This window comes from Pan troglodytes, chromosome 4 (genome assembly GCF_028858775.2).
Source record: "Pan troglodytes isolate AG18354 chromosome 4, NHGRI_mPanTro3-v2.0_pri, whole genome shotgun sequence".
Taxonomy (NCBI): Eukaryota; Metazoa; Chordata; class Mammalia; order Primates; family Hominidae; genus Pan; species Pan troglodytes.
Genome location: NC_072402.2, coordinates 135,685,414 through 135,705,150, shown reverse-complemented (window position 1 = coordinate 135,705,150; position 19,737 = coordinate 135,685,414). Strand labels below are relative to the sequence as shown.

Below are 19,737 nucleotides of genomic sequence, written 5' to 3'. Positions count from 1 at the left end.
TCTTTTTTTTTCTTTTTTAAATTTATTATTATTATACTTTAAGTTTTAGGGTACATGTGCACAATGTGCAGGTTAGTTACATATGTATACATGTGCCATGCTGGTGCACTGCACCCACTAACTCGTCATCTAGCATTAGGTATATCTCCCAATGCTATCCCTCCCCCCTCCCCCCACCCCACAACAGTCTCCAGAGTGTGATGTTCCCCTTCCTGTGTCCATGTGTTCTCATTGTTCAATTCCCACCTATGAGTGAGAATATGCGGTGTTTGGTTTTTTGTTCTTGCGATAGTTTACTGAGAATGATGATTTCCAATTTCATCCATGTCCCTACAAAGGACATGAACTCATCATTTTTTATGGCTGCATAGTATAGTATTCCATGGTGTATATGTGCCACATTTTCTTAATCCAGTCTATCATTGTTGGACATTTGGGTTGGTTCCAAGTCTTTGCTATTGTGAATAATGCTGCAATAAACATACATGTGCATGTGTCTTTATAGCAGCATGATTTATAGTCCTTTGGGTATAAACCCAGTAATGGGATGGCTGGGTCAAATGGTATTTCTAGTTCTAGATCCCTGAGGAATCGCCACACTGACTTCCACAATGGTTGAACTAGTTTACAGTCCCACCAACAGTGTAAAAGTGTTCCTATTTCTCCACATCCTCTCCAGCACCTGTTGTTTCCTGACTTTTTAATGATTGCCATTCTAACTGGTGTGAAATGGTATCTCATTGTGGTTTTGATTTGCATTTCTCTGATGGCCAGTGATGGTGAGCATTTTTTCATGTGTTTTTTGGCTGCATAAATGTCTTCTTTTGAGAAGTGTCTGTTCATGTCCTTTGCCCACTTTTTGATGGGGTTGTTTGTTTTTTTCTTGTAAATTTGTTTGAGTTCATTGTATATTCTGGATATTAGCCCTTTGTCAGATGAGTACGTTGTGAAAATTTTCTCCCATTCTGTAGGTTGCCTGTTCACTCTGATGGTAGTTTCTTTTGCTGTGCAGAAGCTCTTTAGTTTAATTAGATCCCATTTGTCAATTTTGGCTTTTGTTGCCATTGCTTTTGGTGTTTTAGACATGAAGTCCTTGCCCATGCCTATGTCCTGAATGGTAATGCCTAGGTTTTCTTCTGGGGTTTTTATGGTTTTAGGTCTAATGTTTAAGTCTTTAATCCATCTTGAATTGATTTTTGTATAAGGTGTAAGGAAGGGATCCAGTTTCAGCTTTCTACATATGGCTAGCCTGTTTTCCCAGCACCATTTATTAAATAGGGAATCCTTTCCCCATTGCTTGTTTTTGTCAGGTTTGTCAAAGATCAGATAGTTGTAGATATGCGGCGTTATTTCTGAGGGCTCTGTTCTGTTCCATTGATCTATATCTCTGTTTTGGTACCAGTACCGTGCTGTTTTGATTACTGTAGCCTTATAGTATAGTTTGAAGTCAGGTAGTGTGATGCCTCCAGCTTTGTTCTTTTGGCTCAGGATTGACTTGGCGATGTGGGCTCTTTTTTGGTTCCATATGGACTTAAAAGTAGTTTTTTCCAATTCTGTGAAGAAAGTCATTGGTAACTTGATGGGGATGGCATTGAATCTATAAATTACCTTGGGCAGTATGGCCATTTTCATGATATCGATTCTTCCTACCCATGAGCATGGAATGTTCTTCCATTTGTTTGTATCCTCTTTTATTTCCTTGAGCAGTGGTTTGTAGTTCTCCTTGAAGAGGTCCTTCACATCCCTTGTAAGTTGGATTCCTAGGTATTTTATTCTCTTTGAAGCAATTGTGAATGGGAGTTCACTCATGATTTGGCTCTGTTTGTCTGTTGTTGGTGTGTAAGAAAGCTTGTGATTTTTGTACATTGATTTTGTATCCTGAGACTTTGCTGAAGTTGCTTATCAGCTTAAGGAGATTTTGGGCTGAGACAATGGGGTTTTCTAGATATACAATCATGTCATCTGCAAACAGGGACAATTTGACTTCCTCTTTTCCTAATTGAATACCTTTTATTTCCTTCTCCTGCCTAATTGCCCTGGCCAGAACTTCCAACACTATGTTGAATAGGAGTGGTGAGAGAGGGCATCCCTGTCTTGTGCCAGTTTTCAAAGGGAATGCTTCCAGTTTTTGCCCATTCAGTATGATATTGGCTGTGGGTTTGTCATAGATAGCTCTTATTATTTTGAGATACGTCCCATCAATACCTAATTTATTGAGAGTTTTTAGCATGAAGGGTTGTTGAATTTTGTCAAAGGCCTTTTCTGCATCTATTGAGATAATCGTGGTTTTTGTCTTTGGTTCTGTTTATATGCTGGATTACATTTATTGATTTGCGTATATTGAACCAGCCTTGCATCCCAGGGATGAAGCCCACTTGATCATGGTGGATAAGCTTTTTGATGTGCTGCTGGATTCGGTTTGCCAGTATTTTATTGAGGATTTTTGCATCAATGTTCATCAAGGATATTGGTCTAAAATTCTCTTTTTTGGTTGTGTCTCTGCCTGGCTTTGGTATCAGGATGATGCTGGCCTCCTAAAGTGAGTTAGGGAGGATTCCCTCTTTTTCTGTTGATTGGAATAGTTTCAGAAGGAATGGTACCAGTTCCTCCTTGTACCTCTGGTAGAATTCGGCTGTGAATCCATCTGGTCCTGGACTCTTTTTGGTTGGTAAGCTATTGATTATTGCCACAATTTCAGCTCCTGTTCTTGGTCTATTCAGAGATTCAACTTCTTCCTAGTTTAGTCTTGGGAGAGTGTATGTGTTGAGGAATTTATCAATTTCTTCTAGATTTTCTAGTTTATTTGCATACAGGTGTTTGTAGTATTCTCTGATGGTAGTTTGTATTTCTGTGGGATTGGTGGTGATATCCCCTTTATCATTTTTTATTGTGTCTATTTGATTCTTCTCTCTTTTTTTCTTTATTAGTCTTGCTAGCGGTCTATCAATTTTGTTGATCCTTTCAAAAAACCAGCTCCTGGATTCGTTAATTTTTTGAAGGGTTTTTTGTGTCTCTATTTCCTTCAGTTCTACTCTGATTTTAGTTATTTCTTGCCTTCTGCTAGCTTTTGAATGTGTTTGCTCTTGCTTTTCTAGTTCTTTTAATTGTGATGTTAGGGTGTCAATTTTGGATCTTTCCTGCTTTCTCTTGTGGACATTTAGTGCTATAAATTTCCCTCTACACACTGCTTTGAATGTGTCCCAGAGATTCTGGTATGTTGTGTCTTTGTTCTCGTTGGTTTCAAAGAACATCTTTATTTCTGCCTTCATTTCGTTATGTACCCAGTAGTCATTCAGGAGCAGGTTGTTCAGTTTCCATGTAGTTGAGCGGTTTTGAGTGAGATTCTTAATCCTGAGTTCTAGTTTGATTGCACTGTGGTCTGAGAGATAGTTTGTTATAATTTCTGTTCTTTTACATTTGCTGAGGAGAGCTTTACTTCCAAGTATGTGGTCGATTTTCGAATAGGTGTGGTGCTGAAAAAAATGTATATTCTGTTTGGGGTGGAGAGTTCTGTAGATGTCTGTTAGGTCCGCTTGGTGCAGAGCTGAGTTCAATTCCTGGGTATCCTTGTTAACTTTCTGTCTCGTTGATCTGTCTAATGTTGACAGTGGGGTGTTAAAGTCTCCCATTATTAATGTGTGGAAGTCTAAGTCTCTTTGTAGGTCACTCAGGACTTGCTTTATGAATCTGGGTGCTCCTGTATTGGGTGCATATATATTTAGGATAGTTAGCTCTTCTTGTTGAATTGATCCCTTTACCATTAAGTAATGGCCTTCTTTGTCTCTTTTGATCTTTGTTGGTTTAAAGTCTGTTTTATTGGAGACTAGGATTGCAACCCCTGCCTTTTTTTGTTTTCCATTTGCTTGGTAGATCTTCCTCCATCCTTTTATTTTGAGCCTATGTGTGTCTTTGCCCGTGAGATGGGTTTCCTGCATACAGCACACTGATGGGTCTTGACTCTTTATCCAATTTGCCAGTCTGTGTCTTTTAATTGGAGCATTTAGTCCATTTACATTTAAAGTTAATATTGTTATGTGTGAATTTGATCCTGTCATTATGATGTTAGCTCATTATTTTGCTTGTCAATTGACACAGTTTCTTCCTAGTCTCGATGGTCTTTACATTTTGGCATGATTTTGCAGTGGCTGGTACCGGTTGTTCCTTTCCATGTTTAGCACTTCCTTCAGGAGCTCTTTTAGGGCAGGCCTGGTGGTGACAGAATCTCTCAGCATTTGCTTGTCTGTAAAGTATTTTATTTCTCCTTCACTTATGAAGCTTAGTTTGGCTGGATATGAAATTCTGGGTTGAAAATTCTTTTCTTTAAGAATGTTGAATATTGGCCCCCACTCTCTTCTGGCTTGTAGAGTTTCTGCTGAGAGATCCGCTGTTAGTCTGATGGGCTTCCCTTTGAGGGTAACCCGACCTTTCTCTCGGGCTGCCCTTAACATTTTTTCCTTCATTTCAACTTTGGTGAATCTGACAATTATGTGTCTTGGTGTTGCTCTTCTCAAGGAGTATCTTTGTGGCGTTTTCTGTATTTCCTGAATCTGAATGTTGGCCTGCCTTGCTAGATTGGGGAAGTTCTCCTGGATAATATCCTGCAGAATGTTTTCCAACTTGGTTCCATTCTCCCCGTCACTTGCAGGTACACCAATCAGACGTAGATTTGGTCTTTTCACATAGTCCCATATTTCTTGGAGGCTTTGCTCATTTCTTTTTATTCTTTTTTCTCTAAACTTCCCTTCTCGCTTCATTTCATTCATTTGATCTTCCATCACTGATACCCTTTCTTCCAGTTGATCGCATCGGCTCCTGAGGCTTCTGCATTCTTCACGTAGTTCTCGAGCCTTGGTTTTCAGCTCCATCAGCTCCTTTAAGCACTTCTCTGTATTGGTTATTCTAGTTATACATTCTTCTAAATTTTTTTCAAAGTTTTCAACTTCTTTGCCTTTGGTTTGAATGTCCTCCCGTAGCTCGGAGTAGTTTGATCATCTGAAGCCTTCTTCTCTCAGCTCGTCAAAGTCATTCTCCGTCCAGCTTTGTTCCGTTGCTGGTGAGGAACTGCGTTCCTTTGGAGGAGGAGAGGTGCTCTGCTTTTTAGAGTTTCCAGTTTTTCTGCTCTGTTTTTTCCCCATCTTTGTGGTTTTATCTACTTTTGGCGTTTGATGATGGTGATGTACAGATGGGTTTTTGGTGTGGATGTCCTTTCTGTTTGTTAGTTTTCCTTCTAACAGACAGGACCCTCAGCTGCAGGTCTGTTGGAGCACCCGGCCATGTGAGGTGTCAGTCTGCCCCTGCTGGGGGTGCCTCCCAGTTAGGCTGCTTGGGGGTCAGGGGTCAGGGACCCACTTGAGGAGGCAGTCTGCCTGTTCTCAGATCTCCAGCTGTGTGCTGGGAGAACCACTGCTCTCTTCAAAGCTGTCAGACAGGGACATTTAAGTCTGCAGAGGTTACTGCTGTCTTTTTGTTTGTCTGTGCCCTGCCCCCGAGGTGGAGCCTACAGAGAGAGGCAGGCAGGCCTCCTTGAGCTGTGGTGGGCTCCACCCAGTTAGAGCTTCCCGGCTGCTTTGTTTACCTAAGCAAGCCTGGGCAATGGCGGGCGCCCCTCCCCCAGCCTCGCTGCCGCCTTGCAGTTTGATCTCAGACTGCTGTGGTAGCAATCAGCAAGACTCCGTGGGTGTAGGACCCTCCAAGCCAGGTGCGGGATATAATGTCCTGGTGTGCCGTTTTTTAAGCCCGTCGGAAGAGCGTAGTATTCAGATGGGAGTGACCCAATTTTCTAGGTGCCGTCTGTCACCACTTTCTTTGACTAGGAAAGGGAACTCCCTGACCCCTTGCGCTTCCCGAGTGAGGCAATGCCTCGCCCTGCTTCGGCTCGCGCACAATGCATGCACCCACTGACCTGCGCCCACTGTCTGGCACTCCCTAGTGAGATGAACCCGGTACCTCAGATGGAAATGCAGAAATCACCCGTCTTCTGCGTCGCTCACGCTGGGAGCTGTAGACCAGAGCCGTTCCTATTCGGCCATCTTGGCTCCTCCCCCCACAAATTGCTTTTTAACGTTTCAAAGCTGATCACTTAAACAGCTTTATGTGATCTACATAAACTGTAGTACTAGGTGCTACATAAACCACAGTCCTGTAATGTATTGGTTAGCCAGGCTGAAATTAATCTTAAGAATTTTTTTTTTTTTTTTTTTTTTTTGAGACAGAGTCTCAGTCTTGCCCAGGCTAGAGTGCAGTGGCGCGATCTCGGTTTGCTGCAGCCTCTACCTCCCAGATTCAAGTGAGTCTCATGCCTCAGCCTCCCAAGTAGCCGGGATTAAAAGTGTGTGCCACCACACCTAGCTAATTTTTGTACTTTTTTTTTTTTAGTGGAAACTTACATTGTGATTTTCTTTTACATTGACTTTTTTTTTTTTTTTTTTTTGAGACAGTCTTGCTCTGTCGCCCAGATTGGAGTGCAATGGCGTGATCTCAGCTCACTGCAACCTCTGCCTCCCGGGTTCAAGTGATTCTCCTGCCTCAGCCTCCCGAGTAGCTGGGATTATAGGCACACGCCACTACGCCTGGCTAATTTTTGTATTTTTAGTAGAGACGGGGTTTCACCATGTTGATCAGGTTGGTCTCGAACTCCTGACTTCGTGATCCGCCCTCCTCAGCCTCCAAAAGTGCTGGGATTACAGGTGTGAGCCACCGCGCCTGGCCTACATTGACATTTTTATAGAAATGTTAAGTCTTTTTATTCTATTTTTTGAGACAGGGTCTTGCTTTAGTCACCCAGGCTGCAGTGCAGTGGCATGATCACAGCTCACTGCAATCTCAGCCTCCCACGCTCAAGCAATCCTCCCACCTCACCTTACCAAGCAGCTGTGACTACAGGGGCATGCCATCACACCTGGCTAATTTTTAATTTTTTTGCAGAGAAGGAGTCTCACTTTGTTGCCTGGGCTGGTCTTGAACTCCTGGCTTCAAGCAATTCTCCCACCTCAGCCTCTGAAAATACTGGAATTACAGATGTGAGCCACCATGATGGGTCTCGTCTTTTCTGTTTCCAGTTGTCCACATCCACATTTTTCTGTTGGGTTGTTGGTGTTTTTCCTTTTTGGTTTGTACATTTTTTTTTTTGAGACAGAATCTCGGTTTGTCTCCCAGGTTGAAGTGCAGTGGTGCGATCTCAGCCCACTGCAACCTCCGCCTCCTGGGTTCAAGCAGTTCTCTGCCTCAGCCTCCCGAGTAGCTAGGATTGCAGGCACCTGCCACCACACCCAGCTAACTTTTGTATTTTTACTAGAGACTGGGTTTCACCATCTTGGCCAGGCTGGTCTTGAACTCCTGACCTTGTGATCCACCCACCTCGGCCTCTCAAAGGGCTGGGATTACAGGCATAAGCCACTGTGCCTGGCCATATTTTTTATTTATTAAGGAACTACCTACTTTCTTAACGATCAGTCGCAAATACTTGTTTCCAGTTTTTTGTCTTTTGACTACTTAAAGTCATTTTTGATGGTGTTAAACTTTATCGTCTTTTTTTTTTCCCTTTTTTAAGATTTTAGGTTTTAATAGTTGGGAAGGCCTTCCCTATTCTGAGATTATAAGCTAACTTTCTTCTTTTAAAAAAATACTTCTATGGTTTCATTTTCTACATTTGAATATTTGACCCATTTGGAATTTATCATGGTATAAGATGTGAAGAGCAGATTCAGCTGTTTGTCCTACATGTTTACCTAGATATCCCAACACCTTAATTTTTTGTATAATATATCTTTTTCCCACCAATATGAAATGCCACCTTTATTATAAACTAAATGCCTGGATACATTTGTAATAAAAGTGGTGTTTCAAATCAGTTGAGTGTGTTTCTCATTCATTCACCAGCAATGAGTGACAGTGCCACATTCTTGCCAGTATTTGGTAGTGTTAGTGTTTTGGATTTTGGCCATTCTGATAGATGTGTAATGGTATCTTGTTTAAATTTTGAGTTTCCTAATGACATACGATGATAAGTTTTTCATATGCTATGTGTATATCTTCTTTAATGAGGTGTTTATTCAGGTCTTTTGCCTGTTTTTAAATTGGATTGTTTTCTTATTGTTGAGTTTTAAGAGTTTCTCTCTCTCTTTCTCTCTCTCTCTCTCTCTCTCTATATATATATATGTATAAAATCTATTTCTTTTTTTTTTTTTTTTGAGACGGAGTCTCTGTCACCCAGGCTGGAGTGCAGTGGTGCAATCTCGGCTCACTGCAACCTCCGCCTCCTGGGTTCAAGTGATTCTCCTGCCTCAGCCTCCCATGTAGCTGGGATTACAGGCATGTACCACCACGCCCAGCTAATTTTTGTATTTTTAGTAGAGACGAGGTTTCGCCATATTGGCCAGACTGGTCTTGAACGCCTGACCTCAGGTGATCCGCCCACCTCAGCCTCCCAAAGTGCTGGGATTACAGGCGTGAGCCACCACACCCGGCCTATATTTTGGATAAGCTTATCTAGTAGGTTTTTGCAAAATAGAATTTTTTTTTTTAATGTGCTACTAGATTCTGTAGTAAATATTTAGGAGTTTTATCTGATACAAAGAGATTATTCACTATAGATTTTGAATAGGTATAAGTTGTACAGTAATCAATATTTTGGGAGTTGAAAGTGTATGAAGGTGAAAAAAAAAAGTGTATGAAGTTGAATAGCCTGATTAGAACTCACATCAAAATACCTGGATTTATCATCAGTAAAATCCATTCATTTCAGGGTACCTTCATAGATGGTGCCCCTTCAAAACTTAGAATTATTCATACCTTGCAAACACTGAGAAACTGTTTTATCTCCTTTCAGAAGTGGAGACCAGAAGTATTTATAAACTCTAGTAGATAGTCAAGAGGAAGAGAAGGCTATAAATTTGACGTGTACTAGTCTTAAGACCTCATCAGTTTTGATCATATTAATTCAGTAGAAGAGAGAGAGTAGGCTAGATAGAAGTATATCAATATGCAATTTATTGAGTGTTTGTTCAGCAAATGAAAGGTACAGAATGGAGTGGAGATATGTAGCCTATTTAATAGAAGTAACTAGCATGCTTGAGCCAAAGGTAAATGAGAGAAATGGGAAGATGCAGAACTAAGCAATGTGGGTGCACCAATTATGGACCCCTAAGGAAGGGATGGAGACCAGAGGAATTACCGGAAATGCCTGTCAGGTTTTAATTAACTCTTGGCAGTAATCTCCGATAGCTCCTAAGATATTGCTAATATGACTGTGCTGTATCTGCTGCTCCTCCTGCTGCTGCCACCGCCACCGCCACCGCCACTGCCAAAGCTCTCTAACTTACCTGAATTGAGACCAGAGCACCTTAGCTTTCCTTTGCAGACCTTAATGTTTGTGGAAGGGCACATGGGAGGAAGTGGGGAGAAGGTATGGGTTATTTTGCCTGCTGATATTTTATTTTATTTATATATTTTATGTATTTTTGAAACAGAGGCTCGCTCTGTCACCCAGGCTGGAGTGCAGTGGCACAGTCTCCACTCACTGCAATCTCCTCCCCACTGGGTTCAAGTGATTCTTGTGCCTCAGCCTCCTGAGTAGCTGGGATTACAGGCGCACACTACTGCACCTGGCTGATTTTTGTATTTTTAGTAGACGGGATTTCACCATGTTGGCCAGGCTGGTCTTGAACTCCTGACCTCAAGTGATCCATCTGCCTTGGCCTCCCAAAGTGTTGGGATTACAAGTGTGAGCCTCTGTGCCTGGCCAATATAGATGGTTTTTCTTATAAGCTATTTCTTTTGATTCTCTATGGTAACTCTAAGGTAGTCAAGTAAATTATTGTTATTCTCATATTTGTGATGAGAAAGGCAGAGCTAGGGCTTGAATTTGGTTCTTTTGAGTGAGATACCAAGGTTCTGTTTGTTTGTTTGTGACGGAGTCTTGTACTGTCACCCAGACTGGAGTGCAGTGGTGCAATCTTGGCTCACTGCAGCCTCTGCTTCCTGGGTTCAAGCAATTCTCCTGTCTCAGTCTCCCGAGTAGCTGGGACTACAGGTGTGTGCTACCACGCCCGGCTAATTTTTGTATTTTTAGTGGAGATGGAGTTTCGCCATGTTGGCCAGGCTGGTCTCAAACTCCTGATCTCAAGTGATTTGCTCGCCTCAGCCTCCCAAAGTGCTGGGATTACAGGTGTGAGCCACTGTGCCTGGCCCCAAGGTTCATTTTAAATATTGGGTCTGGTTGTGCACAGTGGCTCATGCCTGTAATCCCAGGACTTTGGGAGGCTGAAGACAGATGGATCACTTGAGGTCAGGAGTTCAAGACCAGCCTGGCCAACATGCCGAAACCCATCTCTACTAAAATTACAAAAAAATTACCCTATTCAACATGCTGAAACCCCATCTCTGCTAAAAATACAAAACAATTAGCCAGGTGTACTGGCACCACACCTGTAGTCCCAGCTACTCGGGAGGCTGAGGCAGGAGAATCGCTTGAACCCAGGAGATGGAGTTTGCAGTGAACCTGCATGAGCCTCACTCTGGCCTGGATGACAGAGTGAGACTGTCTCAAAAAATTTTTTTAAGTAAATAAATAAAAATTAAATATTTGGTCTGGGTAATGGTTATTTCATGTGCCCAGAAACCTTCAGAATGTAAAGCTATCTTCTAGAGCAGAGATCCCCAACGTTTTTGGAACCAGGGACTGGTTTTGTGGACAACAGTTTTTCCATGGATGGTGGATAGGGGGTTGGGGTTTTGGGATGAAACTGTTCTACCTCACATCATCAAAGCATTAGTTAGATTCTCATAAGGAACACAACCTAGATCCCTTGTTTGCACAGCTCACAATAGGGTCCATGCCTCTGAGAATCTAATGCCAGCACTCATATGACTGGAGGCGGAGCTCATGCCATAGTGCTTACTCCCCACTCCCCCAGCTGCTCACCTCCTGCTGTGTGGCCTGGTTCTTAACAGGCTAGCGATCGGTACCGGTCCAGGGGTTGGGGACACCTGTTATTGATCATAAAAGTTACCGAAGTCTGATTTCTGTATCAGTGGTTCTCACACTTTGGGTCTCAGGGACTCATTCATACTCTTAAAAATATTGAAGATCCCAAAGAGCTTTTGTTTACATAGGTATATCTATCAGGATTTACCATATTAGGAATTAAAACTGATAAATTTAAAAAACATTAATTTAACAAACTCATTTATGGTAACATAAGTAAGGTTGCTCTTTTCCACAATAGACAACTGTTTTCATAAAATTTTTTAAGTTTGAGGAGTGGCATTGTTTTACATAGCTAGAAATATTGTTGATACCTGTTTGACTTACAGAAGACAGCTGGATTCTTGTATATGCTTCTGCATTTAAGTCTGTTGCTGTTACATTGTTTTGTTGAAGCATATGAGACAGCCTCACAGATGTGTAGTTTGCAAAGGGACTAGTATTTTAACAGCTTTTTTTGCAGATTCTTGTGGACCTTCTTTCATGCTAAACAAAGCTGGACAAGTGGTACTTACTTTCTAAAGAAGAATCAGAGAGTCTAGGAAGTATGGAACCTTTTGTTGATTTGAAAGGTGATCATCAAAAACACCACAACGTTCATGTATTTTGTAGTAATTCTCTGGGTATTTGTATTAGACTTGGTAGGTTTTTAGTTTGGGGGGGAATAGGGATGAGATGGTGTCACTAAGCTCGTTGGAAAATGGGAGAGTTTTCTCATGTGGGGACTTTCTTTGTGGAAAATAGTTATTACTTCAAATATACAAAGGAACCTAGTGAACTCCTCTATGACTCCTATCTTACCTACAAGAAGTCACCAAACTTGTATCTTTGTAGCTGAGGAGAAATAAAGCAAGCAGCAGTTGGCAAGCAGGATCAGAAGACCATCATTTTGGAGGAGAGAATTCTAAGGAAGAAGGATGGTAGTGGTGATACATATTACCTAATAGAGAGAAATGCAGAGTACCTGCTATACTTCATATGACCCAGGTTTTGAGGGAAGATAAATTACTCTCTGTAAAAAGAGATGCTAAGTACTACAGACTATTATAAATGATAGCTAATTAGGGGTGTTTGACTAATCTGTATTCTAATATCCTAATTTAGATTGGCAACTTCTCATATCTGAGTATTGGGAGCTCCATTAATACATGGTGGTGTTCTTTTTGTCAGTCTGTAGGTATATTGTTAGAGCCATGCAGTGACCATGGTGATAGTGAAGATGGCTGTCTTGAGAGGTAAGCATTTTTTCTTGTTGCTAATTAATCATTTTGAGAATTGGAGCTCTTCACAGATTTTTGAGGTGATTTTTTTAGATGAATGTCCATTATAAATATATAGTTTAGATAATCTTAAACAGCCTTCTTGTTATAATGGTAGGCATAAAGGATATTAAATACCCATAAATATTTGGATTTGTACAGGTTCAGACAGTAGTTATAACTTGGAAAACATTCAGAGGGAAAAACAGCCTTTTTGGAGACATTTAAATCTTTCAGTTGATTGTGGAACAATTGGGAATTTACTGATATTCTGAGTATACCTGTCAATGAGTTAATTCATGATCTTGTAACTGTGTATAACTAACTGAGAGATACTGTATTTGATTCAACAAATATGTATAGGATGTTTTTCTTCCTCTTTGAATTTATCCTTGGTGTGTCTCAGTACACTCTTAGGCAGCTGGTGCTTTTTTAACCTCTTTGGCTGGCTGTAATGGTAGAGAAATACTGGAGGCAATGAGTATTTCGACTAATGTAGAGTCTCAATAGATAGCCTCTTTGAATAGAAGCTTTCTAGAATGTTTTAAGTCACAGAGTAAGATTTGGATTCTTGTTACCCTTTGCATCAGTCTTCAAGATGCTGCCAAAAAGTATAACTTTCTTAGGAAGGTGATTTGAGATTCTGAAAACACTTCAGTAATGAAGTTGCAGGCTAGATTGTAAATATTGAGAGATCCCAGACAGTATACTAATTTGCTGACAGCCTGTTGGCCAGGACATATTTGTATTCTATTGTTTCTTTTAATTATAAGTAGGAAGGCTGTTCTTTAAGGGTAAGCAAATTCTTTGGAGCCACGTCTCTGGAGCCTCCCCATACTCTGAAGGTCCACAGATTTCCTTATAGCAGTTCCTTGTCCTTCCTTTCAGGAGGCAGGAATCATCCTCTTCCAGCCCAGGGAGTATTGGAGCTATGGGCTGAAGATATAAAATTAACAACATTAACAGGCACCCCCAGAATAGTGACATCTGGATTTGGTAGAGCAATAAGGACCCATTTAGTGAGGACTCTTCTGTTGTTGTTGTTGTTGTTGTTGTTGTTGTTGTTGTTGTTGTTGTTTTTGGAAAAAGCTCTCTCCTCTTCAACTTCAATTGTGTATAAGTTAGCAAACTGGTTTTTAGATCCAGAGTACCTTGGTTAGGTGGATTACATTTTGTATGTTTAACATTCATGCTTCTCAAATGTAGGTGATTAGGTCTTTTAGGCTGCTAAGGTAGTAATTACTCATCCTACCATTTGCTCCTACTCTAAGCAAAGGAATGCCTTTAAGCTTATCAGAGCATTTAGTTCATTTCTTATTCTCAGCAAGAATAAGGTAATTATCTGTATGAGAAGATGACTTGCAATATTTAGATCAAGGCATGTCTCCTGAGTGCATACTCTGTTATGGCCGGATAGAAGTGACATCTCGATGTGTCATTGTAAATTGCCACTGTGTCTTTGGGGAAAAGAACTTTCCCCCAGTAGGCATATTGATAATCTACTGTATAATAGCAGGTGCTCTCTTGACTGGTAAAATAGGTACAGATCACTTATGACAGCTTGCTATAACACTTGTTCTAAATAAGGGTTAGTTTTTCTGGGGAAGTAAAAGGTGGACTGAAATTTTTTAAAATTTCCTTTTAGTATGTTACTGTTATATTTTGAGGAGGGAAAGGTTTGGAAGTAGTAACCTTCTCTGATTGGAAGTAGTATCCTTGTGATAGAATACAGTCAAGTTTAAAGTAAAAGACATAGTGATATCTTTTTAAAAAGTTTTCTTTGAAAGTCTCAAGAATGGAGAGAATAGAGCTGTTTATTTGGTTAAAACATTTATTTTATAAAATCTTTATTATACATTCATTCTTTTGAGTTTCTACTTACTGTGGATTTTAGTTTTCATTTTATAAAGGTTTTTCTTTTTTGCTGTGGTTTGTGGGGTGGAGTAGGGATTGTTACTTGATTTTTCTAAACCCGAAGTGATTCTGTGGATCTTTTCAGTATTGTGTGATTTTTCAGATATAGGGCTCCAAAGAATGGGCATGTGTCCAGTTGGCATTTTCTCCTCGCACATTGTAAATGCTAACTGTGTTATGGAGTAGAGGAATCTAGGTAAGAAATATATAATGATAGTAGCCTTTTTATTCTTAATATACTAACAACTTTACTTGTATTTTTAGGGAAGAATATTTGTTATTTGACAGTGATAAATTGTCACACTTGATTCTGGTAAGAACTATTTTTTGTCTTAGTCTTTAAAAACTTGCCTAGGTTTAAACTGTTATGTCTGGTCTTTAACATGGGTTAGCTAGGTTTAAAGATTTAAATATAAATACTCTTACCAAATATTTTACAGTTAAACAGTAACTTAATTTGCCACTTTTGGTTACAAGAGACTTGGTTATGAAAACACTTTCCTGAATTTGGGATCCAAACTTGTCTTCCAATAAGACATATTCTAAAACTGCATGTTTATATTTGAAAATAGTTTGCACAGTGGGAGTGGGACAGTTGGCTGTATAGGCACAGTAAACTAATGAAGACTACACTTGGATATGTGCTGGATGTGTTTAAGCTGGGTGTGAAAAGCTTCCATAGTTGTGAAATGTATTCTTTATTTTAAAATACAGGATTCTAGTAGCAAGATATGTGATTTGAATGCCAACACTGAATCAGAAGTACCAGGAGGTCAGAGTGTTGGTGTTCAAGGGGAAGCAGCATGTGTCAGTATTCCACATTTAGATCTGAAGAATGTTTCTGATGGTGATAAATGGGAAGGTAATTTTACCCACACGCATTATTTTCCTGATAATGTTACTTGTAACCGAAATTACCCTAAGCAATGATAAGACTACAGCCCTTTTCTGGATAACCTTATTCATCTTGATCTTCTGTTCTCCCTTTCATGTAAGATGAACAAGTGGGTGTTTTTAGTGAAACACACTGAGACTTTGGGGCAGCATCTCATATGAACTAGAAGTTCTTGTCTGATCCATCAACAGCTTTGAAAATGGATGTTAGAACTGATTTTTTTAAAAAGTCACCCAGCATACGTTTTTGTTAATATTTAAATCAGGTGCTATCTCCTAGTCTTTGGAAGCCCAGTATGTTAAGGCTTAGAGATCTCACCAGTTTAAGCAGAGCGTGTATAATTACCTTGTCCTTAGTATCATCAGTAGTACTTTTTTGAAAAATGACCTTCAAGGGTACTTCTAAACAAATATTGTACCATATTCCTGTATTTCTGTCTTAGGTTATGAAGGTATGGTGCAGGGGACTCTAAAAATTTGCACAAAGGAGAGAAGTTAAAATTTAACAAGCAAACAACATGGGTATATGCATTTCTCAAAACCTAGCAAATACATAGATTTTTGTGTTTCTTTGTATATAAAGTTCTCTTTTTACTTCAAGAGGATAAAAAACTGTAAACAAATGCTGAACTTCAGTGGATGATTTGCATGCTGGAGTGTTTATGGGGAAATTTACTGATACCTGCAGTTTACTCTGAAATCCATGAAAAAAATAAGATGGTTAATGGGATGGATAAATGTTATAAAGCAAGTATAGTAGAATGTTAATGGTAGATTGTGATTGGTATATGGATATTCAGTGTAAAGTTCTTTCAATTTTGCTATGTATTTGTAAGCTTTCAAATAAAATGTTGAGTGGGGGTGGGAAACAAGCAATAAATTTGGATCTAGGAGTTTTTCTGGATCATACACTTTGGTAAAGAGACAATGAGATAACTCAAGAATCTTAAGCATAGTTACATATTCATTCACTTGGATGAAGATCCCTGGGTTGTCTCACCTTTGGCAAGTATCTGTTGACATACACTGGCAATAACAGGAATTCTAATGCCAGTGCCACGGACTCCTTTTGTCACTGTAAGTGTACTCACCTGATCGCAAATGGAGTGTGTGTGGGTCTTGTTTTTTTTTTTAAGGTCTAGGCATTTTTTTTTAAGAGCCCCAACCAAGTCATTGTCTGTGCCAATTTTTATTGCCATCTCCTCCCCACCCTCCTTTTTATATAGGTCTAGATGTTTGGCATGCCCAGTGGCATATTATCTGTTTTAACTTAGACTAAATTAGAAAGTTGTCTTTCATTTGCTTTGTTCTGGGTTATTCAGGACATCTGGAATTTATGAAGATGCTTCCCAGTGTTGGGGGATATGTTAGCATACTGGTGGCAGTTGAAGATTAAATGTTCTTTTTTGTTATTTATTGTGGCTGAAATAAAAGGAATGGTGGTCGACAGAGCATCCCTTGCAGCATTGCTAGGAAATGAGTCTTCAAAGGAAGCAGCTTGGATTCTGATAAAGCACTTTTGTTTCTTCCTATTAGAAGATGCAGATAAATAGTTCTTTATGATCTTTGGCCTGGGAGTCCTGATTAAATTTTAAACATAGAAGAACAATTGTTTTTCATTGTCTGAAGAGGATAGACCTTCCCTGTCTAGCGTCAGCGTTCTTGAGTCTCCCTGAAAGAGAACCTGATACTGGACTGTCTTTTTTTTCCATGTCAGAATCCAGCACCTATACCTTGGTATAGATAAAGGAGGTAACCTGTAGGCTGCTGATGCCTGATTTTCAGTGCCTGAGCTGCCCTGGTTCAACAGCCTAAACAAGTCTATGTAGGTCCCCTACTTGTTCTTCCAGAAATAGGGGTCTGCAACTTTCAGAAAGCCGACAGTTACAGACACCTGAGTGAACTTCCCAGCCATGAACTGTGCATGTGCTTTGTAGAGTGGCTGTTTGTAGACCATGTTGTTTCTTCTAACTTTGTCACTAATGCAAACACTGATTGGAGTTAGGATATTCCTCCAATTTTTCTTTTTTTTTTTTGAGACGGAGTTTTGCTCTTGTTGCCCAGGCTGGAGTGCAGTGGGGCGATCTCAGCTCACTGCAACCTCCGCCTCGCAGGTTCAAGCAATTCTCCTGCCTCAGCCTCCTGAGTAGCTGGGATTACAGACATGTGCCACTACACCCGGCTAATTTTGTATTTTAGTAGAGACGGAGTTTCTCTGTGTTGGTCAGGCTGGTCTCAAACTCCCGGCCTCGGGTGATCCGCCCGCCTTGGCCTCCCAAAGTGCTGAGATTACAGGCGTGAGCCACCGTGCCCGGCCAGGAGTTAGGATATTCTAAATGAAAAAGTCTTATTTATTTAAGAGACCAACTTAGTTTAGACCCTGGATACCTTGGAATCAGACATGCTTTGTTTGATGTGACTCTTTGTAGAGAAGTGGGATGACTCCAAATAGAGCCCTATGTCACTATTCCTAAGTATATAGTTTCTGTTTTGTTTTTTCCTCAAAGGATAAGAAAAATAGCAGAATGCAGTAGTAGTTAGCAAGCAGGTAGCACATGACTGTCACCAGTATGAATTTGTAGCAGCTGTTTGCAAAGTTTTGACTTTTAATGGAAGTGGATACCATCTTCAGATTCTCTCCTGCTAACTCTGGAATGAAATGCAGTAGGATTTTTTCAAAGAGCAAACTAAGGGAGATATTTTCCTTTAAAATCATTTACACTGAAAAGCTTCAAACAGTACCTGCTTAAGAATTTCCATTTCTTCAGTTTTATGTTTGAGTTTTAATAAAATAGCACTACTTTGAGTTTTTCCCCCCCTTTTTTGCATTGCTTGCTGAAATGGAAATGTTATGTTTGTGTTTGTTAAAATCTAGTTAGTAGTGATTTCTTTTAATAACGTTTTTGAACAGAATGCCTAACTGGTTTTAGGGAAATGTTTTTGGTATCTTTGGCTTTGTGTTATGTGTATGGTTTGTTCTGACTGTGCTGTGTGTTCACTTTAGTATTTTTTGCCATTTTTTCCATTTTATTAGCGTCATGCCCTATCACTTTTCCCCTCATTGATTTCAAAACAATGCATCTGCAGAGAGATGGGGAGGGTAAGTATGGTTCACCATAGTTTAGTTTTTTTGCCTTTTATGGTTCACTTTGTTTGTCTTTTTATTAAGCCCTTCTCCTGCTGTCCCCATATCTTAGGAAAACTGTTCTGGGTTCAAAGTGAACCCAGAAAAAATTGCTATTACTTTTGTCTTTTCTTAAAATAGGATATTTCTCATAAAATGTTTACTACCAGTTACTTATTTGCTGGGGCACAGGTACAAGGGTTGCTTTGAAAATCACTTTATTGTTGGGTTTATTGTGGGATTGCACGCTTTGTACCCAATTTTTAATTCTCAGATTGATCTGGGCTTCAAAAAGAAACTAAATTATGTTCTTATTATTTTGAAAGGAAAGGTAATGCTTTAAATTGCTAATGCATAAAGTTAAACTAAATTACTAAAGCAGCGATCTTAGCTATTGTGTGAGGAAAAAGAAAACATCACTCTTGAATTTTGACACTGTCAAGCCCTCTTTGCATTCATTTTCGCTATTGCTAATAGCCAATAGCATCAAAAATTTTAAGTGTAGTTACTTAAAAAAAAGCTGCCGGGCGTGGTGGCTCACGCTTGTAATCCTAGCACTTTGGGAGGCCGAGGCAGGCGGATCACTTGAGGTCAGGAGTTTGTAACCAGCCTGGCCAACATGGTGAAACCCCATCTCAACTAAAAATACAAATATTAGCCAAACATGGTAGCAGGCGCCTGTAACACCAGCTCCTTGGGAGGCTGAGGCAGGAGAATCGCTTGAACCCAGGAGGCAGAGGTTGCAGTGAGTCAAGATCGTGCCACTGCACTCCAGCCTGGGTGACAGAGCAAGACTCCATCTCTAAAAAAATAAATAAATAAATAAATAAAAAGCTAATGTATAGATGGGAATTTTTTCTTTCCCTCCTGTGCTTACTGTTGTATTTGGGGTATATTTGTGGATTGTGTGTATGATCTGTATGTGTTCTATATGTAATCAAACATTATATTTGCAAAGACATCAAATGTATTAACATAGCTTTCATTTGAGGGCATACAGGATAACTGCAGTAAAGTAAATGTGCTTAAGAAGGCCTAGTGCTATTAAGTTTTGTCTTAGTAACACTGTTGGGTATTATTAAAATATATATTATACATAGGAATCCTGTAGCAGAAGATAACCATCACAGTTTAATGTTAGAGGCCAGGTGCTGTCAGGTGAATTAGCTCCTCCTTTGGGAATATTAGAATTCTTCTAAAGTCAGAGAACTCCATTTGGTGAGTGTTCCATGTAACATGGGGAACAGCTCCCACTTTTTCTTAATATAGCTATTTGACAGTGAGGGACAGGTCATACACCTGACATCATTTGGCTTTTAAATTAAATTTCTAAGAAAGAACTGTTCAGTTCTTGCTGTTTCTAGTTTTCCCCTACTTGAAAACTAACATTTGTAAATAAAACATCTTTTGAAAAGTTCAGAATTATATTAAATAACATCTTTAGAATTAAATTGAGTTTTAAAGAGCTTGACAATGTCCTTTCTTGCTTTGCCACTGGGTTCAGAAATTTAAATTTATATGGAAATAGAACTCTGGGCTGGGCACAGTGGCTCATGCCTGTA

The 19,737-nt window shown here is 39.8% G+C and overlaps 1 protein-coding gene across 33 annotated transcripts in view; it reads left to right on the top strand.

The window, feature by feature from the left end:
• FAM13B (family with sequence similarity 13 member B) overlaps positions 1-19,737 on the top strand; it is a 113,825-nt gene that overhangs the window by 77,161 nt on the left and 16,927 nt on the right. For 18 of the 33 annotated variants that reach the window (XM_054685159.2, XM_063810686.1, XM_054685163.2 and 15 more), the window contains 3 exons: positions 12,155-12,219; positions 14,422-14,470; positions 14,872-15,019. In XM_054685159.2, the coding sequence (XP_054541134.2) occupies positions 12,155-12,219; positions 14,422-14,470; positions 14,872-15,019 (262 nt within the window). Of the gene's footprint in view, positions 1-12,154; positions 12,220-14,421; positions 14,471-14,871; positions 15,020-18,085; positions 18,152-19,737 lie in introns of all 33 variants that reach the window. The other 15 variants (XM_063810684.1, XM_016954563.4, XM_016954560.4 and 12 more) reach the window with 1 other exon arrangement.